At 50.3% G+C, this 22,957-nt stretch overlaps 1 protein-coding gene across 1 annotated transcript in view; it reads right to left on the bottom strand.

Moving 5' to 3' along the window:
• The window catches only part of OTOG (otogelin), a gene marked incomplete at both ends in the record, with an annotated part of 86,122 nt that overhangs the window by 52,306 nt on the left and 10,859 nt on the right, over window positions 1–22,957 (bottom strand). Inside the window, 15 exons of the mRNA XM_079709280.1 lie at window positions 1,925–2,084; window positions 3,585–3,628; window positions 4,027–4,101; window positions 5,451–5,643; window positions 7,200–7,412; window positions 8,302–8,426; window positions 10,030–10,207; window positions 11,088–11,220; window positions 18,693–18,838; window positions 19,294–19,340; window positions 19,628–19,736; window positions 20,589–20,717; window positions 21,123–21,232; window positions 21,649–21,755; window positions 22,018–22,148. Of these exons, the coding sequence (XP_079565406.1) occupies window positions 1,925–2,084; window positions 3,585–3,628; window positions 4,027–4,101; window positions 5,451–5,643; window positions 7,200–7,412; window positions 8,302–8,426; window positions 10,030–10,207; window positions 11,088–11,220; window positions 18,693–18,838; window positions 19,294–19,340; window positions 19,628–19,736; window positions 20,589–20,717; window positions 21,123–21,232; window positions 21,649–21,755; window positions 22,018–22,148 (1,900 nt within the window). The remainder of the gene's footprint in view (window positions 1–1,924; window positions 2,085–3,584; window positions 3,629–4,026; window positions 4,102–5,450; window positions 5,644–7,199; window positions 7,413–8,301; window positions 8,427–10,029; window positions 10,208–11,087; window positions 11,221–18,692; window positions 18,839–19,293; window positions 19,341–19,627; window positions 19,737–20,588; window positions 20,718–21,122; window positions 21,233–21,648; window positions 21,756–22,017; window positions 22,149–22,957) is intronic.

The following is a 22,957-nucleotide window of genomic DNA, read 5'->3' as shown; positions in this document are numbered from 1 at the left end:
ATGGCAGGAAATGCCTGTCCTTCCTTTAAAAGTCGAGACTGTAACAATTTCCCTTTGACAAGCCCCTATGGAGTGTGTATAAGCTCCTCATAGGGCATTTGATACAGCACGTGAGCCACTAGGGCAAATACCCCAAGAGGTGATGGGGGTTCAACACTAAGAAGGGGAAGAGGACAAGTTTCTCTGGGGCACTTACTGTGCCCGGCTCCTTGCAGCCGCTGCCTTCTTTAAATCTCACAAGAATCCTGCACTGTAGGTGTTACTGTCCTCAATTCACAGGTGAGCAAACTCAGGCTCATAAACATTAAGTGACTTGTCCGACATCACACAGCTAGTGACAAACATTAAGTCCTCTGGACTGTGGATGCTCTTGGCACAGCGCTAGGACCTGGATTGAACTTTGGGAGGCCAGAAGCAGAGGAAGAGGATTCAGGTACTGTCCTGCTCAGACTGGTCCTGCAAACAGCCAGCCGGGCCTCACAGACAAGAAAGCTGTGGCCCAAGTGGTCATGTAACTTGTCAAAAGTCACCGAGCCCTTAGAAATCTTCACATCCTATCCTACCCTTTGGAGCCTGGGGATTGAAAAGGGAGCCCCACTCTGGCTTTGGGATCTTCTGAGTTAAACTAATCCCTAATGTTGGACATTGCTTTAGAACCTTGCTACTCAAAGTGTGGCTCCTAGACCAGCAGCATCAGCAACCCCTGGGAGCTTGTTAGAAATGCAGAGTCTTGGGCCTAGGGTCCTGTGCGAGTTCTCCAAACCTCACGGGGGTCCCTTGTGGATGCCCTTGCCTGGGAAAGGGCAGCCTCATAAACCACATCATGACCTCTGCGTAGGGTACCAGACTCCAGGCCTCACAGAGCCAGCATGCTCTGGCCAAAGGGCAGGGTTTGCAGTAAGCAGAGTTGGGTTTGAGTCATGGATCTCTGGGCAGACCACTTCCCTGCACCCCACCCTTGGCCTCAGTTTCTTCATCTGCAAAATGGGGATAATGATCCTCCCCTCCTTTCTCCCAAGGATGCTCTGAGATTGAAGGAGATCGTTATATCAAGGTGTTTTATAAACAGCAAAACTCCAACAGACTATTCCCTCCCTTTCCCACCCTAGAAGCTCTGGCCCCCTTGTCACGTCCTTTGGCTGCCAGGCCTGGGCTGGGACTCCCAGTTTAGCCCTGTTGTCTGCACAGGCTGAGGACACAGCCCAGTGCTGCCAACTCATGGGACGAGGTGATCAACTGTCTTCTCAGCCTAGACCTGAAGCAAGACCAGCATCAGGAACGAGAACTGGCAGAGCGGGGCGCTGGGCCCCTGCAGCCACCTCGGCATGCAGAGCATCAATGAGGCGACCTACAAAACTCAGCTCATGCAGACCACCCAGCTGTGATGGCAGCATCTCGGGCACCCAGGAGGGAGACTACTTCCACAGGGTGGGGCCTTTCTTTTTCAAGTATTACAGGGGCCTGAGCCCTCCACCTGGTCAGAATTTTGCAGGGATGAAGGTTGAGAGCTAAACACGGGTTTCCTCTCTCATAGTCTTCAGCCCATGAGGCCTCTAGGGTATGCCCGGCACCCACCCAGTGCTTGGCACCTCATTTAATCCTCCAACAACCTCTTGAGGTGGTAGGAATTATTATTATCCCCACTTTACAGATGAAAAGCTGAGCCTCAAAGGAGCTAGGCCCCTTCCTTGTCCAAGGCCACATGCTGGTGAGAAGCAGAGGCAGGTGGGCCCCCTCCGGCTTGGCTCCCCACCCTCCTGCTCTTTCTCAGATTCTTGCTAGCCATTACACTGTCACCGGCCAGCTGTGGGCTGGTGCCTCCCTGCAAGGCTGTGTGAGGTTTTCCCTGTCCCTCGCTCCACGTTATGGTCTCTGGTTCTGCCAGCCTTCGGGAGTGGTAACCCATGGCAACACAGATACATACCCTTGGGGACAGGCACATCCTGAGAGGCAGGGGCCACGGGCTGGCATGCTCAGGCTCAGGTTCAGCAGCTGCTGCTCACACGTCCTCTCTCTGCTCAGCTCAGGGTCAGTGTGCAGGTCACTGCAGTTCACGAAGACCTGGCCTGCTGGACAGGCGGCAGCTGGAACAGGAGTGGGTGGTGCTGGCAAGGGCCTGGACACTCAGCAGGATGCTTGGAACACCTGGGCCTAGGGTGGGTTCCTGGGTGGCAGGAGGGGCCAGGGAGACCTGGGGAGCAGCATCCGGAGGATGCAGGCAGAGATGGGGCTCTGATGCTTTCTCATGCCCTTGCTGCCCCTGAAGCATTCCTTGGGTTCCCAAGTGCACATCACAGTGGGCGGGAGGGGTGTGTGCTGTCCCACAATAGGACAACCACCACCAGTACCAATTACTGGACGTGTCCTTTCCACCAGGTACTGTTCCAGGCCCTTCATGTGCATTTTCTTATTCAATCCTGCAACAACTCTGTGAGGTACTACTATCCCCTATTTTCCCATATAACGGAGAGAAGTCAGTTCTGCTTTCACAGGCATGATAAGGTGAGAGGAAGTGCCCCAGAGGGACCAGAGGAGGAGCCAGAAAGAGGACAGCCATGCAGTGTGGCAGGGTGGCCAGGGGACTTTTAACAACATGGAAGTCAACTTCCCATTTACCTGTATTTCTGTGACATAAACACACTCTCTCTCCCAGAGCCTTCAGTCATGTTGGCCGTATACACTTATACCATGTGAGCAATCTTTTTTAGGAAAATCAATAAAGGGGGTCTGAGTTCTACGCCCACCCTGGGATGGAACAGAGAGAAAGGGATAGCTACAGGAGATGAAATAAAATTCCTAAAGGGCAGAAACCTGAAGCCAGAAACAACAAAAAGAAAAACACTCTCAGGGACATACACGAAACGTGGGGAGAACATAGGAATCTAGGTTATATACAAAAGAGGAAGTGAAGGTTCCGAGAGGTGAAGTGAGTTACCCAGGGCTGCACAGGTAGTGAGTGCTGGGCAGGATTTGAACCCAGGGCTACCTGAGTTTGGAGGCCCTGCTCTTTGCCACTTGCCATATGATTATTCTCTGATCTCCTCTGTGCCAATCTCCATACTTAGTGGCATTATCCACCCCAGGAGGTCCTCCCTGAAGGCTCCAGCTTCCTTGCCCTACCACCTCCAAGGCCCTCACAAGCTGATGCACCAGTGTGCCACCCTGATGCCCCCATCTCTACTGCCTGTGAGCGTCTCAAAGGCTCAGCCTATCCTCCCCACTGCTGTGATCCCACATCCCACACTGGACACAAAGTCAGCCTCAGTAGACACGTGATGGTTCAGACAGAGGAAATCCAGGACCCAGGGGAGGTCAAGGGACTGTCCAGAGGGAGATGGAGTCTCAGCATCTTCTCGAGAAGCAGGAGGGACAGCCACTTGAGTGGGGCTGAGGTTGGGACAGGATTTCACAATGCCACCCTCCAAGCTGGAACCTTTCCCGAGAGGGCAAAGAACACAGAAGGCTCGGTGTGGCACAGGACCTGGGGTGGGGTGTCCCTGTCCTGGTCTGTCCTCGAGCTCTCCACGCCCCTCTCCACAACCCCACTACCATGAAGGAGGCCCCACCCTCCCTGTCACCCTTACCTGGGGCTCTGCTACCACAGCTCATGACCCCATCTTTGCAGTGGCTGCAGAGAGAGAGAGAGGCACTGGGATCAGCCCACCCAGTCACTGCAGGGCCCGGAGACCTCGAGTTACTGCACTCAGGTTACTGCAGGATTCAGAAGGACATGCCCACTTCTGTCACCGGCTCCCTGTGCAGAGGGGGAGGGTGGGTGTCGCTTCATGGAAGGTTTCGCACTGCTGAATTTTCTTTAGTCAGCAACTTCCATTTAAAGAGAGGATAATAGGACTTCCCTGGTGGTCCAGTGGTTAAGACTCCGCGCTTCCACTGCAGGGGGCGCGGGTTCGATCCCAGGTCTGGGAAGTTCCCGCATGCCCTGCGGCGCAGCCAGACTAAGATTAAAAATAATAATAATAATAATAATAAAGAGAAGATAATACTGCTGCTGTCTAGGGAGCTCACCAGTGGCCTAGAGACGGGATGTCACTGTCTCCAGGGGGATAATCCATTCCTTGGAAGTGGCAGGAGCACTGGTTCCTATAAAGCCAGGAACAGAGAAAGGTGGGCCAGCTCAGGAGCCGGGGCAGGGACAGCCAAGGACAGGGACCCCACCCCTCAGCCAGCCAGGGGCATTCAGACCCACCATCTGTTCTGATGGCTCAGTGCCTATACCACACAGGTTGTTAAAATACTGTGAACACCAGGTTAGGCCCTCCAAATACGTCACCTTTCTAGCATAAGGTGGAGAACCTTATGCTACCGTCTCTGCAGGCTCCTCTTTGTAGGTTATCTGAGGCCAGAGACTGTGTTGCCTTCTCACATACCTCCCACGGCACCTGCCGGTTACGGCCAAGTGCAGGCCTTGAAGCAGAGCAGTGGAGGGCTGGAAGGGATGTCTGAACTCATCCAACCCCAGTGCTTCTCACCACTTTCTCCCTCTCTAAACCCTCCTCCACCCCATATAACCCTCAGAGGCTCCCTTCCCTGGCAATACTCAAACTCAAGGGGTCGGGGAAGGGCACACATCTGGATCTCAAGGGAGGACTGTAGCTACAAAAGGTCTCTGAGTGAGTGAATCAAATATGCCCCTTAAAGGGGCTTCTCTCCAACCCCCCCATTATTCAGTTGAATGTGATACCATTTTACAGATGGAGAAATAGGCCTGGAGGGGAACAAGGACCTTGCCAGTCAGCCCCAGGATCCTGTGAGGTGAGGTAACCACCTCCCACCTCCCCCCCAACTCTGCCCTCTAGCCACACCGAGAACGCCCACAGGCAGGTCTCAGGGCCTTCCCCTTGTGCCCCTCTGCCTGGTGCACTCTTCACTCAAATCTCCGCTCAAATGTCAGCTCATCAGAAAGGCCTTCCTCCCATGCTCACTTCATATGACATAACAGTAACCCTTCCCTGCCCAAGGACCCTCTGTTCTCACTCTGCTATATTTGGCTTTATAGCTCTTGTTACCACCAGACCCATTAAGGATCTGCTTATTTGCTTATTATCTGTCTCACCACCCAGAATGTGAGCTCTGTGAGGGCAGGACTCTGTTTTGTTCGTTGCTGAATTCCCAGAGCCTAGAAATGTCTGGAACATACTAGGTCAGTAAAGATTTGTGGAAGGAGAGGAGAGATGAGGGCAGAGACCCTGTTGGCTTTGCGGGGTTGTTCTGGAGAGCCAGAGCTGAGAAGAGAGGCCAAGGAAGGGGGAGAGGTGTCTAGAGGAGGAAGCCCACCCGACCACTGACCCAGCTTACCCTCCAAGCTCTGCCCTGAGATTGTGAGATGAAGTAGGGACATGAGAGGCCCAGTCAGGCACCCCAGTTTCCTATGCTCTGGAGACCCCCAGCCTCATCACCACCTGACACAGAGCTCAAGCCAGCCTGCTCACCTGGGAACACAGAGGTCAGCCTGGGTGTCCAGATAGGTGTCTGGTGGGCAGGCACAGCCCTCCACACACTCGTCCCCACTGAGGTCGCTGCCACCATCAACTCCACAGGCCTCAGGGCCGGCTAGGTCCTGGCAGGTTTGTCCACACGGAGCCACACAGGGGCTGTACTCCTTGGTAGCCTCACAGGACAGTGCTGTAGTGAGGAATGTAACTGTGCTTTGTTTCTCTCTTACTTACAACTGTGTGGGGTGGAGTCATTATCATAAAGAGGAGAACTGAGAACCAGAGAAGTTAAGACATTTGTCCAAGGTCACACAGCAGGTCAAGGTCACAGCTGAGATTTGAACCCAGTCTGCCTCCCACTACACCAGAATGGCAGAGCCATAGAGGTGGGTCCCACCTCCCAAGTTCAGCCTGGACCCTGCCACTGGTATTTCCTTTTCACTGCAGGGCATTCCTCTTAGGTAGTGATACTGGGGAAGGAGTGGAAATCACTGCCCCCTGACAGCCCTGCACTCACCCACAGACACACATGCACAGGTTTGTAAATACGCACACACTTCTGCCTCTCTCGCTTCCATGGGTTATGAAGATCATCAATTGTGCTCCCTCCAGCAGCCTCTCGGGGCCCTTTGTCCAAGACTCAGGGTTGCCCTCTCCTCATCTGGACACCATCCCACTCCCCTGGGGTCTCCCACAGTCTGTCAGGGCCAGTAGAGCCACCTAGACTGCCAAGCCCAGTTCTCACCCCGGCTGCCCATCAAAGCCACCTGGGAGCTTTTAAAAATGCTGACCCCTGCCCCTCACTGCCAGATACATTGTTTTAATTGATACTGGATATGGCTCAGATAGGTGTATTTTTTAAAAGTTCCCATGATGATTCTAATGTGGTCCTGTCCAACCAGCTCTGGAGAAACTTTGACTCAGAGACGGGCAGGGCCTTGTCACAGACACACAGAAAGTTACCTGACTCCCAGTACAGTAAGCCCCCTACATACAAACCTTCGAGTTATGAACTTTCAAAGATGCGAACGTATTATAAATCTATTACAGTACAGTACTATACAGCCGATTGTGTTCGTTGGGTATCTAGGCTAACTTTGTTCGACTTACGAACAAACTGAACTTACGAACGTGCTCTAGGAACGGAACTCATTCATAAGTAGGGGACTTACTGTACTGTGCCTTTTCCATTTATTCAACAAACATTTGCTAAAAGCTTACTGAGAGTGGGGCCCTGTGCTGGGGCTGGGGGCACAGAGATGACTAAGACACGGAGAGATGTGTGGCCTGGGGTGGGAGTGGGGGTGGGTACGGACCAGCCCAGGCCCATTGAGCCACGTGTGCACTCAAACCTGAGGGCCACACAGCCAGTGATCTTTAGAAAGTTCACTCTGGCTGCAGTGAGAAGAGGCTATAGAGACACCTGTTAGGTAGCTGTGACTAGGGTGGTGGCAATGGTGGTGGTGAGAACCGGCTGGATTTGCAGTTGACCAGACTTACAGGACTTGGAGGTGGACTGGAGGTGACACATGCCCCAGGTGTCAGGCCTGGGTAATCCATGGATGGGGGCCCTTGGTAGAGATGGAGAGCACAGGAGGAGAAGCAGTTTGGGAGGAGGGGGTGTTAGGCTGGAGGAGACTGTAGGACGTCCCAGGAGAGAGTTCAGGGGGGCAGGTGGACACTCAGATCTGGAGCTCCGGCTCCTCCAGCTGTCCTCACGTGGGCACACAAGCGTGGGGCACTCACCACAGGCTGGCAGGTGGGCACGGAAGTCCACGGGGAGCCCATGGCGCTGGCACAGGCGGGCATAGTGGGCTAGCGTGGCACACAGGCAGGGCTGTCCACAGCGGCAGGTGTCCTGGCGGCACTGCTCAAAGTAGGGCACGGGGCTCAGGTACGCGGAGCAAGGCGCAAACAGCTCCCCAGTGAGCATGCTGCAGGACTGCAGGGCATAGGAGGCTGGAGACAAACAAACGGGCCGAGGGTCAGAGGTCTGGTTTGCCTGGTGCCCCAGGCCCCAGTCTCTCCCTCCCTCTTTCCCCACAGCTCAGGGGATTCTGTACACGGGAGTGCGTGTGTATGTGTGTGCGCGTGCACAGGCACTCGTGCAATGCATTCCTCATGCCAGGCATGAATTCATATGCCAGAAGGAGTCAAGGGAGTGAATGAAACAGACAAAAGTCCCTGCCCTCATACAGCAGACATTTTGGTTGGAGGAGACCATCACTAGACAACTTACATAGTAAATTAAAGGCGAAGAATCTAAGGAGAGAGAGAAAGCTAGGAAGGAGAACGGGGATTGCAAGTTGGGGCGGGAGGGGAACTGTGATTTTAAACCCAGTGGTCCAAAGCCCTCAGTGGAAAGACGTTTGACCAAAAACTCGAAAGAGGTGAGAGAGTGAGGCATGTGTTTTTGAGGGAAAAACATTCCAGGTGAAGGGAACAGCAAGTGCAAAGACCTGGAGAGGAGAAGGACCAGGCTGTGTAGGAAGAGAGCAAGGAGGCCAGTGCAGCTGGAGGAAGGGGGAGGGTGGGAGGTGGGTGGGGGAGGAGGTGAGATAAGGGGGATGGGAGGAGAGCGTAGGGCCTGGTGGGGCCACTGTGAGGCCTCGGACTTTTGCCCTGGGATGGGGGAGCTGGTACAAATGTGTGTGTAGGTGACAGGGATAGGACGTGAGGTTCCCTTCTGCCCGTCCCTCACCAGAAGGGAAGCCCAGTCCCCTCCCCGCACCTTCTCCTTTCTGATCACTCCTACCCGATGTGGTCAACATCCTCATGCCCAGGTTCCCATCTCATCTCTCTCAAACCAGTCACACCCATCCTCCCTCCCCCTCCCCGATCACCTCACCGGCTTGCAGGTGCACATCACAGGGGTCCAGCAGGGAGCCAGAGACCAGCGGGAAGCAGGCAGACAGTGTTTTCCAGGAATTGCCAAAGAGTTGTGGGGTGCTCTCAGGCACACCCACTGGGGACCTGCAGCCACGGCAGAGCCACATTCACACACTGGCCCACGTGCACCCAAGTGAACGTACAGCATACACCCAGGTAACCATCCACCTGCTCATGTACACACACGCACACACACACACAGAACACAAATATATGCCAGACACGCAAACAGCCAAGGGGATCTACACAGACACATTCAAACACAGACAATTACAAATGTGCGTGCATACACACACACATCCCATTCAACAGGCTCCAAATGGGCTTGGGGCCACACACTGTCCCACCCTCACCACCTACCCCAGTTCTTCATGTCAGAAAGAGATAAACAGGGACACCATCAACCAAACTTCACCACATTGACTTCCTCTTCCCTTCCCCAAGGGCAGCTCCCCCAAACTCCTTTGCCCTCCCTCTCTTTCCAGGTGGGAAAGAGTCACATGAGGGGCAATAAAGGGGGGAAGGGGAGAAGCATGTTTCCTAGAAAACACCAGTCTCCAAAGGTCACCGAACTGGGTGTAGGTGGTAGAATGGAGAGAGATCATAGTGACCATGAGGGGCAGGTTCTGCCTGGCGCCCACCACAGGCACATTATTGCTCCAGAGCAGTGAGAACACTCAAGTCACACAGAGCAGTATTGCCACCCAGAGTTCACAGTTAGCAGCATGGCAAGAAGCTCACACTAAACAAGGTCTGCCCTCACCATTCTAACCAGCTGCCCTAACGTCAGCTCCACCAGGCAAGGCAGAGTAGGATGCTACATTTTAAAATGTACATGCATGGAAAAGCTCTCAGGTTTTTCCTGTTCTTGCTTTTCCAAACAAATTCTCATTTCTGTCGGAAGAAAGCCTCTCATGTTTCCTTCTGCATCACCCAAAGCATGTAACTTGAAGGACTGGCCAGAACCTTCAGCCGTCAACATCAACCCTTTGTTCTCCCTTCTGGAAGGTCTGACTCTCGTCCTCTCACAAATTCCTAAACCGTGTCCATGCCTAGATAGACTTTCTCTCAACTCTCTGTCAGTCCATGGGAAATAGCCCTCCCCGGAATACTGGGAGGCTCACAGGATGCAAACCACAAGCACCAGGCAGGAAAGGTACGTGAGTTAAAATGGCCTGGTGGGAGAGAAAGCAAGGGTTTTGGCATCATTGGTTTACTGGGGGCTCACACTCATCTAAAAGTGTTCACAACCAGTTAAAACAGACAAAACCGTGAGCCAAATCAAACTCAGCCTGAGGTCCACCCATTTTAAGACCTCACTGTAAAACAGTATTTCTCAAGGTATCTCTCTAGACCTCACAGCCTAGAATCACAGAGGTGCTTATTAAAAATTAGATTCCCGGGCGGTACCCTAAATCAGATTCTTGAGGAGTGGGACCCAGGAATCAGCATTTTAACAAGCTCCCGGGATGATTCTTTGGCGCAAGAAAGACTGTGAACCACTGCTTTAAAGAAACATACTTAAATTTAAATGTAGAGGACTAAATAATCAATGGTGCACGTTGGGAACAGTGTAAGCGTTGGGAACAGCAGCCCGGGAGAAATGTTCCTAGGCAGCGCCAGCCCGGACACACTCTTAAGGGGCCTGCCTCCCCCTCTCCTTCCAGTTCCGGGTCAGGGCACGTACAGGAAGTCGTCCTGCGTGTTGCCGTTGAAGGTGCCGCAGAGGCCCACCGTGTCCTCTACCCATCGCTGGTCCACCTGCAGGTACAGCCGCGGTCCTTCGTGGTCATAGAGCACCCGCACACCCACGTTGGTCCTCACGCGCAGGAACACGGACGAGAGCCTCCGGATTTCAAAGGCGTCTGGGCACAGAACCGGAGCGGGGATGTAGGAGGTTCAGACAGTATCACCCCATCCACCGCCACCACCTGCATGGCCCACGCTGACCCCCATACCCAGCCCAGTCTTCACACACAGTGAGGCTCTGCCTGAGGGTTGGTTTGGAGGGCCTTGAGAAAATCCTATTCAGTGATGAAGTCAGGACCCAGGAATAACCTACCATGGCAGCTCCCGCTGAGAAATTTCTTCTAGCATCGAGTGCCAATTAAAGCTTTGCCTCCCTAAGTAAGTGGTGTGTTTCCTTCTCTAGAAAAGGAGAATTCTGTAACTACCCATGTTTTTTTCCACAGTGACTACCAGGAAGCTTACAATATGATTTCAGATTCAGTTGTAGCAATTGTTAGATTCAGTTGTAGTGAATTTTACACATTTTATGGCTTGCCTTTTTTGGGGGGGGGCAGGGCTCTTTACGCTCTTGCATCTCCCCTCTTCTCAATCTTGAGCCCTTATCCTTTTTTCTTTTTTAATTTTTTTCTGGTGCCATTTTATTAGTAGTTTTGCCATTTTTGTTACATGTGCTTCCTACGAGCTATCACAAATACCTTGTGAAATCAAAAAGGATAATAATTAATTAATAGATAGTGAGAGTAGGGATGGAAGACAGCGCCATTAATATCCTAATGTTAGGAGAAGCCATCATACTGCCATGAAGCCCACTGTCATGTTGGGATGGGGACAAAGACAATTTTATAAGTCCAGAGTCCATGTTCCTGGGACCAAGGTGTCCCCCTGGCCTGATTCACCCAGTATTAGAATGTGAGCTGTTGCCTGTGTGGCAGTGCCTTTGGCCAGAAGAGCCTAGGCCGCCACCTCTCAGCTAGCTCTCATCCACCAGGGCCGTACCGTCTGTGTAGGGTGGGGTGACCTTGTACTGGTCAAACAGAAGAACATCCCCTGCTTGGGTCAGGGTCACCTGCCTCCGAGGGTCCTGATGCAGAATCACTGACACTGACTGGACACAGACTCCATCCTGGTTCTAGAGAGAAAGGAAGGCCAAAGGGGCAGAGTTAGTCTGTCTTGCCTGCTGGTCCCAACAGAGCCCTCCAAATGCAGGGATTTCAGCACAGTCTGAGGCTAGGGGAAGCCTCCCCACAGTGACAGAGGCCCAAAGGACATTAGGGGTCCTCTAACCAAATGCTTTCATCTGGGGAATGGGAAGGCAGAGGCACAGACTGGAGAAGGTTAGTGGCAGAACTGGGATAATACAAATAAAAATGATAGTCAACCCTCAGGCTATGACACAGAGCAGAGATGGACCCCAGATGACCCAAAGTCCAGCCCCAGAAACACTGGCCTCCCCACTTGACTGCAATCCAGGACTTTAATTTCATTCTTTTATGGGTGTTTATGTAGCTCTTTCTATGTGTCACATCTTGCAGAGTATCAAGCTCCACTCATAAGCAGGCAGGAAATGAGCTAATATTCTCTAGGCCTCAGGTTCTCATCTCTGAAATGGGTAGTACACATTGGGCCCATTCATACCTCCCTTCCACAGAAGATGGTCACACAGTCATACATGATGAAAATGATATAGTCCCTGCCCTCAAGAAGAATAGATATTAGTGTGGGATACAGACATTAAATAAGTAATTACAAAGTTAGTTAATTATTATTGTGATCAGTGCTGAAAAGAGGTGTAGGGTACTAGGAAAGCATATAGTGAGGGAATGAGACTTAGCCTGTAGAGATAGGAAAGGTCATCCTAGGGAATGATAATAGTAATGTAAAAATAATCATAACAATAATATAACAGTTATACTACAATATTATTATAACATAATAATAACAGCTAACTTTAGAGTTATGTTCAAGTATCATTCTGATATTTTTTAACATATTTACCCACCTAATCATCATAGCAATCCTATTCAGTAAGTACTACTAACAACTCCATTTTGCAGATCAGAAAACTGAGGCATGGGAAAAAAGCTCAAGAGCCATTTGAGCTGAGATCAGAAGGATGCATAGAAGCTGTCTGGGTAATGGAAGAAGGCAATGGGGAAGACATCTAGGCAGAAGGAACAACCTGTACAAAATACCTGACAGGAAGACTTTTACTGTATTCAAGGATGTAAAAGAAGACCAGAGGGGTCAGAGCCCACTGGGCAAAGTAGTTTAAGGTTCAAGAGGTAGGTAGGGGCCAGCTTAGGCAGAGCTTTGTAATATTTTTGGACTTTATCCTAAGTTCAAAGACAGAGAAAGTGTAACAGGAAAGTAATACAATCGAGCACTGAAATGAACTGATCAGAGCTTGAAACTTTTCAGAAAGACATTGTACAACCAGCTATGACCTTTCTTTTAAGTTTCTGCCCAAGGGAACAATCCCTGAAACAGCTCAAAATCATCGTGCCTAAAACATCACCTTCTTTGTCAAACCCACTTATCCTCTGGTCCCCCCTGGACATGTCACTGGTGCAGGAAGAAAGCCTGCACCTTTAGTCAGTCTTAGGTTCAAATCCTGATGTCACTGAAAGCCATAAGACCCTAAAGAACGCACTTAACTTCTACAAACTTCTGTTCTCTCCTCTGCAAAATAGAGATACAACATGTGGTTGGTCCTCCCTATTGGATACATATAAGAAAAGTGCATGAAATACTTTGGGGTTGCATTTGTCAAAGCCACAGAACTTTACAGCATAAAGAGTGAATGCTAATGTGTGCAATTTAAAAAAATCATGTAGGAGGTCAGGGGATCCCAGAATGGAATGCACACTGTGACAGAAGAATCTAATATATTACAAATATATGAAATAACCTCACTAAAGGGGTTTTGGGGAAAGCTGTTGACCTAAGTTACCTTGGAAATAAATGGAGTTTGTAAGACTAAGAGCAAAAGGAATTGTGCCTAAGCACTGCACTCTACTTGATAAAGTTATTTCCCATGGAGATACAGGATAATAATTCTGATACTCTTCTACATGTATACTGGAATTGAACAGTTAGGTAAATGAATAGGTGAATAATGGAAGCCAGGTTTCTTACTGTTGGAGTGGGTGTTTAGAGATAAGCAAGGGGAGGAGGCTAGAATGATCCATATGGCAGTAACTTAGAGTTGGAACATGAGTATGAACTCCTGATTAGCACATAACAAATGGTTATTTATAGAAATATTTATCGATATATGTATATATGTTGGTTAGACAAGGATATGCATGGGTTATTCATATATTTCCTTCCTCTGTCAGCTGAAATGGCCTAAAAGAAATGATACCCCAGTAGCGATGAGCATAGCTAGTGCGTGCCCAGGTCTTGGTTTCTGACACCATTCTCTAGTAAAAGGAACCAAGAAAGCCTGGTAATATTTTTGCAGAAATGGCTGATTCTAGGACTGGGACAGGAAATATACAAGATGAGCCTGGTACATGTTGTAGGGCCGAAAGGTTAAGGAAGTACGTACACACACACAGAGTGATGGAGGTGTGTCAAAGGGACACAGGAGCCACATGAAAGACTGCCCAATGGCCAAAGCTGAACAATCTGAGTAACAAAAGAAAGAAGTATTGGATTATAAACCAAGTTATAAAATAAATATCCATGAGCGCATGCTGATATAAATGACTGAATAAATATATCAGGGAGAAAAAAACGAATCTGCAGAAAAACTTGTGTAAATTCTGTGCCTTCAAGGAGGGGAGCATAACTCCCCATTCTTCAAGTGTGGACTGAACATAATGACTTTTCTTCCAAAGAGAAGAACAGTATGGAAAGGGAGAAAAAAGAATAACTTCTCGGTGGAAAACACTACCTCAGCTAGATGATCAAGGTCAATATCAACAACAATAAACCATGTTGATAGTGTGTACCCTTGGTAAGATGTGATGAAAATGACACCTTACCTCCGATCTTCCTCCCCAAAACCCACAACCCCACTCTAACCATGAAGAAAACATCATACAAATTCCAAAAGAGGGGCATTCTACAAAGTAAGTGACCAGTATTCCTCAAAACTTTCAAGGTCATCAAAAATGAAGTCTGAGAAACTATAACAGAAGAAGAGCCTAAGGAGATGTGATGACTAAATGTAATGTAGTATCCTAGAACAGAAAAATGACATTAGGTAAAAAATTAAGGAAATCTGAATAAGGTATGGCTTTAGTTACTGATGTATCCGTACTGGCTCATTATTTGTAATTAACGTAAGATGTTAATAATAGGTTGTGACAGGCTTTCTGGACAACATCCAGCCTTGGATCGGGCTCAGCTCTTCCTCCTGCTGGTGTGGGTTGTCAGAAATGCCCCAAGCCTCTGTAAGCTTGTCTCATCATATTTAAAATAGGAAGAAGAAGAATAACTACCACGTGGGGGTATTTTGAGCTTTAAACTAGATGCCGTATGCAAAAGTGATTGAAGTTCCTAGCACTGTGCAAGTATTTTTCCTCATCCTCTCTGTTACTGTCCTCACCCCACCCCATTCTGTTCATCCAGACTGAAGTCACAGCTTCCTCTTTGACTTTCTGCTTCTCTCCCACATCCCCCTTAACTTTACCAGCCACAGTCAGCCAGTTGCCAAGTCCTTCTGCTTCTGTGTTAATGCATTCTAGAACATTCCAACCTCACTGCCTTTCTCATGTGCTCTAATCTTCCTGGATTGCCCTTCCTCCCCATCCTCAAATATACATATTTTATTTCTGTTTCTCTTTCCAGGCCCACTTTTTAGGTCACTCAGCTCAAATGCCACCTCTGCCATTAGGCTTTCCCTCTTCCTTTCTTCTACCCCATAGGGGTATTTCTTCCTTCACAGAACTCCCCTCTTACAGCACTGATGGTGTTGTATCTCATACTGAAGCAACCGACCTGAGGACGTGACTGACCTCCCACATCAGGCTGTGAGCTCCTGGCAGGTAAGACCAGGTCAGGTTCATCTGTGTAACCCACACCATGCCCAGCACAGGACTGGCCCAAAGCTGGCCCTCCATCAGCATGGATGAAGTCACAAGGAGGAGACTCGGCTCGTGGTAAAAAGAACGTGCTATCAAGAGGCGCCATCCAGCACTGAAGCAGGTTACCTCAGGCTGAGGCTGGCCAGCCAGTCAGGGACACGTTAGAGAGAGGGCTGAGTAAGGGACCCCCCGAGGTCCCACAGCTCTCAGGTATTCTAAGACGCCAGACCTCCATAAGTGGGAAGGAGCCCAGCTGGGCTGTGTCTGTCTGCCTTGCCTTTTGCCACCCTCAGGATGTGATGAGAGTGATGCAACTTTTGAGGACAAATATTCTCTTGACTCAGATAGCAGCCAAAGTCAGGGCCAGGCCATTCTCTGGCAGAGAAAGGGGTGGGGGTCGCTGAGGCCTAAAGAGGGAGAAAGCCCAGCCCTCCACCTAGTCCACAGCCCAGCATGGGTCCCCAGGGCCAGCAAGGGGCATGTCCAGCTGATGTCTGCTCACACTCAGGGCCCTCAGTGCTGGGGCTGCAGAAGCCATCAGGGAGGAGGGACTGGGGGGTGGCTCCCCTGGCTAGGGGTATGAGCCCCTGCTCCTCTATGCCAGGAGGGGCTTCAGTGCCACCCAGACCAGGACTGGTGAGTTTGGCTAGCACAGTCAGCTCAGTGACAGTGCAGTCACTACTGAGAGACAAACAAGCTCGCATCTACCCCAGACCTGCAGGTTGGCCTTTTGCTCAGTTACGTTCACAAGTGGTTGACACAGCTCAGGGCTCACCTCCTCTAGGAAGCCTTTCCTGATCCACCTCCTCCTCCCACCCGACATCTGGGTGAAACAATAACAGGGAAAAGTTCCTCCATGGAGGTCTACTCTGTAGTGTCCATGTTGTCACAGCTCCTGTAACATAGTAGGTTATGGGGGTCACTTGTCTGCCTCACCCACCAAACTGTAAGGTCCAGGAGGACAGAGCCAGGTCTAATTCATCCCAGTCCCAAAGACTCAACGCAGCTTCTGGAAGACACAGATATTCAGTATATACTGAATGAACGAATGAATAAACGAATACAGAGATGTTGAAGGTACAATCCAAGGAAGCAGAGATTAAGTTGAATTAGACCAATTTTAGAGAATTTTTTTTTACCATCGCATCAAAAAGAATAAAATACCTAGGAATAAACCTACCTAAGGAGACAAAAGACCTGTATTCTAAAAGCTATAAGATGCTGATGAAAGAAATCAAAGATGATGCAAACAGATGGAAAGATATACCATGTTCTTGGATTGGAAGAATCAATACTGTCAAAAGGACTATACTATCCAAGGCAATCTACAGATTCAATACAATCCCTATCAAATTACCAATGGCATTTTTCACAGAACTAGAACAAAAAATTTTAAATTTGTATGGAAATGCAAAAGAACCCAAATAGCCAAAGCAATCCCGAGAAAGAAAAACGGAGCTAGGGATTTCCCTGGTGGTGCAGTGGTTAAGAATCCTCCTGCTAATGCAGGGGACACGGTTTTGAGCCCTGCTCCAGGAAGATCCCACATGCCGCGGAGCAACGAAGCCCATGCGCCACAACTGCTGAGCCTGTGTGCCACAACTACTGAAGCCCACGCGCCCAGAGCCCATGCTTCACAACAAGAGAAGCCACCGCAATGAGAAGCCCGCACACCGCAACAAAGAGTAGCCCCTGCTTGCCACAACTAGACAAAGCCCGTGTGCAGCAATGAAGACCCAATACAGCCAAAAATTAATTAATTAATTAACTAAAAAAAAGAAAAACAGAGCTGGAGGAATCAGGTTCCCTGACTTCAGACTATACTACAAAGCTCCAGTAATCAAAATGGTATGGTACTCATGCAAAAACAGAAATATAGATCAATGGAACAGGATAGAAAGCCCAGAAATAAACTTATGCACCTATGGTCAATTAATCTATGACAAAGGAAGCAAGAATGTACAATGGAGAAAAGACAGTCTTTTCAATAAGTGGTGCTGGGAAAACTGGATAGCTACATGTAAAAAAATGAAGTTAGAACATTCTCTAACACCATATACAAAAATAAACTTAAAATGGATCAAAGGCCTAAATGTAAGGCTGGACACTATAAAACTCTTAGAGGAAAACATAGGCAGAACACTCTTTGACATAAATTGCAGCAATATATTTTTTGATCCACCTTCTGCAGTAATGAAAATAAAAATAAAAATAAACAAATGAGACCTAATTAAACTTAAAAGCTTTTGCACAGCAAAGGAAACCATAAACAAAATGAAAAGACAACCCACAGAATGGGAGAAAATATTTGCAAATGAAGCAACTGACAAGGGATTAATCTCCAAAATATATAAATAGCTCATGCAGCTCTCTGTCAAAAAAAAAAAAATCAAAAAATGGGCAGAAGGTCTAAATAGACATTTCTCCAAAGAAGACATACAGATGGACAAAAAAACACATGAAAAGGTCCTCGATATCACTAATTATCAGACAAATGCAAATCAAAACTACAACGAGGTATCAACTCACACCAGTCAAAATGGCCATCATCAAAAAGTCCACAAACAGTAAATGCTGGAATGTGTGGGGAGAAAAGGAAACCCTCCTACACTGTTGGTGGGAATGTAAATTGGTACAACCACTATGGAGAACAGTATGGAGTTTCCTTAAAAAAACTAAAAATAGAACTACCATATGATCCAGGAATCCTACTCCTGGGCATATACCTGGAGAAAACCATAATTCAAAAAGATACATGCACCCCAATGTTCATTGCAGCACTATTCACAACAGCCAAGACATGGAAGCAACCTAAATATCCATCAACAGAGGAATGGATAAAGAAGATGTGGTACATATATACAATGGAATATTACTCAGCCATAAAAAAAGAACGAAATAATGCCATTTGCAGCAACACTGGATGGACCCAGAGATTATCATACTAGGTGAAGTAAGTCAGACAGAGAAAGACAAATATCATATGATATCACTCATATGTAGAATCTAATTTTTTAAAAATGATATAAATGAACTTATTTACAAAACAGCAACAGACTCACAGATTTTGAAAACTTATGGTTACCAAAGGGGAAATGTGGCGGGGGGCAGGAAGGGATAAATTAGGAGCTTGGGATTAACATACACACACTTATATATAAAATAGATAACCAACAAGTACCTACTGTACAGCACAGGGAACTCTACTCAACATTCTGTAATAACCTATATGGGAAAAGAATCTGAAAAAGAATGAATATATGTATATGTATACCTGAATCACTATGCTGTACACCTGAAAATGACACAACATTGTAAATCAGCTATATTCCAATAAAATTAAAAAAATAAGAAACAATGAGGCCCAGGACAGGGAAGTGACTCTCAGCTAGCAGATGTTCTGGAGCCAGAACCCAGTCTGCTGCCCCCTGGCTCTTCCCAGAAAGAATGGACGGCAGGATGAGTGGGCTGTGGAAGGACCTGAGGCCCTGCCCTAAATCCCCAGCCTCTCTAGGGGGCAGCAGCCAGGGGTGGCTGGCTGGTTCAGGTCTGGGGTCCCAGCCCTTACCAGGCCACATGGGGCATTCTGCAGTGTCACTGTGAAGGTGCCCGAGGAGCGGCTCTTGGCGAGGATGTACTGACACGTGGCAGGGAACGTGTAGCGGCGGCCATCAAAGGTCGTGAAGTGGATGTCACCAGTCACTGAACACTCGGCTGAGGGGCAGAGAAAGGCAGCTAACCCAGGGGAGCTGCCCCACAGGGAGTGCCTTGCCCTGCAGCTCTGAGCGTGAAGAGAAGACGGCACCCTGTCCTCAGGTATCAGGGCAGTGTCTGGAGCCCTGCCACCCCTCCCCCAGGCCTGTCTGAAGGGAGATGCAGCCCTGCCCTGAGCATCTCCCTCTGACAGGAGACCAGGCCCAGAGCATGGAGACCAGTCTCGGTCCAGGTGCCCCACGCTCAGGAAGGAGCCCATGAAAAACCCTCCCTAACGGGTGGAGCAAAACCCCTTAATCAGGCAAAGCAGCTCTCAGGAAATGAAGAGGGGCGTGCTGAGCCAATGGAACTGAGTGACCGCCCCCCGCCAGCAGCAGGCCTGGCCCCCAGAGCTTCCCTGCCCTAAAAGCTGTGGGACTGGTAGGGGGTAAGGTCCAAGATGGGGCCAGACATACCTGGGCAGACAGATGTGCTGCACAGCCACTTGCCTGCAGTGCATGTGCTGAAACACAGAGACCAGGGGGGCAGGGGCTCACCCCTCCAGGACTAGGATAGACATCAGAGGGTTGCAGGGTCCTTAGAGCTCCTCCCCGCCCTCATTTTCCCGGCTCTAAAATGGGTGATGGAGATTCTACCCATAGAGTGGATATAATGAGACCTCCTGACTCAGAGATGCTGAGTGAGCGCTCCCATGTGGTCAGGCTCCCAGATCCTGGAGGGGCAGCCCTGAGGGAGAGCCCCAGAAGTCACCGCCTCCCCCTTCCCCTCTCCCCAACAGTGGACACGGACCAGGTGTTGCAGTCTTCTTTCACCACAGAACCAGTCGGGTACAGGGTCCCGTGGAACTCACAGGGACACTCAGCTGGTGCCACGCAGCCCCCATCCTCGAAGATCAGCCCTAGGGTGACAGCAAAGGCCCACTTAACTTACCTCCATTCTTGTTCACAACCCTTTCATGGCTCTCCGGGGCCTGTGAAAAACAGCACCTCATCCACACTCTTTCACCATCCAGCTCACTTTCAGACTTTCTCCTGTATAAATGCTTAATCCCCTCCGAGCAAATAACCCCACTTCCAGACCTTTCTCAGAGAACAACCCACCCCAAACAAAATGCATACTGACTAGCTTCTCCTCCCCACCTCTTGAAAGCCTGTCACTGCATCTAGAACCAGCTTAGGTGCCACCTCCTCCAGGAAGCCTTCCCTGACAGTCTCTCTTCTTGAAATGAATCCCTATATCTCTTCTTGTCTGAACCGCTGAGCTGGTCCTCACCAGATTATGCCTCAGACTAGAGTCACGTGTGTAAGTGTCTTATCACAGCAACCTGATCTTGATCCCTAAAGTCAATGACTGTATCTTTATATTTTTTATCCTAACCCCCAGCCTAGCCACGTGAGCTGCACACTATAGATGTGCTGCAAATGTATACACCATGAAAACAGTATGTGGATGAATGTTTAAACAAATGCATGTGTGATAAATGAATAAATGAATGACTGACTGACTTGTCCTCATCTACACACCTTAAAAAGCTCAGTCCCAATGAAATCAAATACCCTGATGAACCTCTCAAGAGCCACAGTTCCGCCCCTACCCTCGCCTCCCTTAAGCCATCCATTCATTCATTTATTCACTTATTGTTTGATCCTTCCTTCATTCTGCAAACAAGCATCCTCTGAGCCCTTGCTCCATGCCCATCCGTGTCAGGCCAGGAAGAGGCTGCCAGGCACCCACACCACCCCTCGCATACCGTCGGGGCAGTAGCAGCCATCCACGCAGGTTATCTCGCTGTCCACGCAGGATGCCCGGGGCTGGCAGGAGGCAGGGCAGCAGGCGATGCACTCGTTGTAGATAAAGGCCTTCTCCTTGCAGCGCACCGCTTGCAAGGAAGGGAGCAGTATGGCCTGACAGCTCCCTTCTGGCCCCAGCTCTGCCTGGACCCACCCAGGACCCACCCCAAGCCCTGGGGTGGGGGGCGGGAGGGCTTTGATTTTCCTGATTCCCCTAGTCCCAGTGGGAGCACCAGGTGACCAGGAAATAAGTGAGAGCCTGGGAGACGCTGAGAGCCACCCTCATCTCACTCGGTGGCCCCTGGCCAGTCCCTCCCTCTCTGAGCCTCAGTTTTCCCATCTATCACATGCAGATGCAACCTTAGGGCTCAACGCTCTGATAGCTGTGGTTCTCAGCAGGACAGGACATTGAGCTGAGGCCTGGGAATGCCACCCACAGCCCCAGGACAGAACTTGTTGGAATCCCTCCCTGCCCACCACCAGGCTGCACCTACTGCATGGCCGGAGCTGGTTCCTCCACCCCTGCAGGGGCTGACCTGCCTGGGCACATGCCCGGGCATACTCTGCCAGCGCCCGGCACCAGGTGGCTTCATCACCCGCTGATCTGTGCAGGGAAACCAAGGGTCACACTGGAGTGAGATCCACCCTGTAGCCAGCCCGCCAGCACCCGATAGAGACTGCCAGGGCTCAGGGCACCCCTCCTCGCCACACAGCTGGGAAAGGGAGCCAGGGAAGGCAGCTAGGTATACAGACCCCTAGGCTGGAGGCAGGAAACCTGGGCTCTAGTCTCAACATTGCCCCTGACTTATGTGACCCTGAGCGGGTCAGGCCCCATTCCTGGGCCTCAGCTGAATGGGGAAGGTCTGTCCTACGCAGATAAGAATTTCCGAGCTTTGGGAAGCATATCTGTTAGGGTCTGGGATCATCAAGCTCAGTGGCCCACGTGATGAACTCCCACCCCAGACTGGGAGATGTCTCCCTTCAACCCAATACCGCCCGCCCCCCCGGCTCCCCACTCACTGGCAGAGATCGCTGGTACAGCTGGCCGTGAAGGGCAGAGGGCTGACATAGGCATGGCAGGCATCAAAGGGGGGCCGCAGCAGTGCCTCACAGCGGTCATACACACCCTGGGGCAAGGGCGAGGAGCCAGAGCTGGGGGCTGGCAGGGCCAGGTAAAGCCCTCCGACTTTGCCAGTCCCATACAGCACCCCAACTTGAGCCCGAGGGAGAGAAAGGGCCGGGTAGAGAGCAGACAGAAGGGGCATGGGCACCAACAACCCTGGGCCCCTGCAGCCAATGACTTCCCAAGAAGTAGAAGGAAACCAACCTAAGCCAGACACTAGGGTGGGGGTAGAGGCTGGAGTGGGGGGCTCTCCCCAGGATCCAGACCTGCATGGTTCCCAGGCTCTGCTGCAGGCACGGAGGGCGAGGCAGGGAGGAGGTCGTGGGCCCTGGAGGCTGGTTGGGGGCCTGCTCCTGCCAGCTGTGCACAAATTCAGCCACATCTTCCGTCAGCTTCCCTGTAGGGGAGAACCAGCATGACCACAGGTGGGGAGCCCGAGGGGAGGCAGATGGAGCCAAAGAGGTGCCAAGAGGAAGGCAAGGAGTTGTAGAACCCAGCCTCGAGCTCCCATCCCAACCTGCATTTCCCTACGGAGCCGTTCTCCTGAAAAATCCGTGTGGTAAGAATAGTCAAGAATGCTCAAGACCCTGTGAGTTCCCTGGAGTAGATCCCTGCTGCTCTAAACTCTGGAAAGCAACACCATGCAATCGAAAGAGAATGAATGTGTGAGCCTGAACAAGCTCCCATACCGCTCTGAGCCCGAGTTTCCCCACATGTGAAACAGGGCAAAGAGTCCCCTTGTGAATTTATTGCAAGGACTATATGAGACCATGTGGGTAAAGTGTTCGGTGTGTTGTGGCTGCTCAAAGGTGTCACTTCCCTTCTGGCCAGAGTCACCATGATGTGGCCTGAACCCTTCACTCTAACTTCTTGCCACTCCTGCTGGAGCCTTTCTCTTCCGGGCTCCCTCTAGCCCTCTGTGCCCTGCTACCACCCCAGCCCCCTCCATCCCCCACTCATCTTGCAGGGTCAGTGCCACCTAGCAAAGTGCCCACTAGAGCCTCACATAACCCTAGTAGACATTCTCATCATGGCTGTTTTACAGATGAGGAAACTGAGGTCCAGAGAGGTTAAAAGATGCCTGAGGCCACACACTTGGAAGGGGCCCCTGGCCTCCCACTGGGTCTTTAGTGCCATGACTCCAGGGTTCGGTCTCAAGTCCCTTTTCACCCCTTCCAGCCTGACCTATCCCCCATCCCCACCAAA

The sequence above is a fragment of the Hyperoodon ampullatus genome (genome assembly GCF_949752795.1).
Source record: "Hyperoodon ampullatus genome assembly, chromosome: 7".
Lineage (NCBI taxonomy): Eukaryota > Metazoa > Chordata > Mammalia > Artiodactyla > Ziphiidae > Hyperoodon > Hyperoodon ampullatus.
This window is presented reverse-complemented; position numbering and strand designations above follow the sequence as displayed.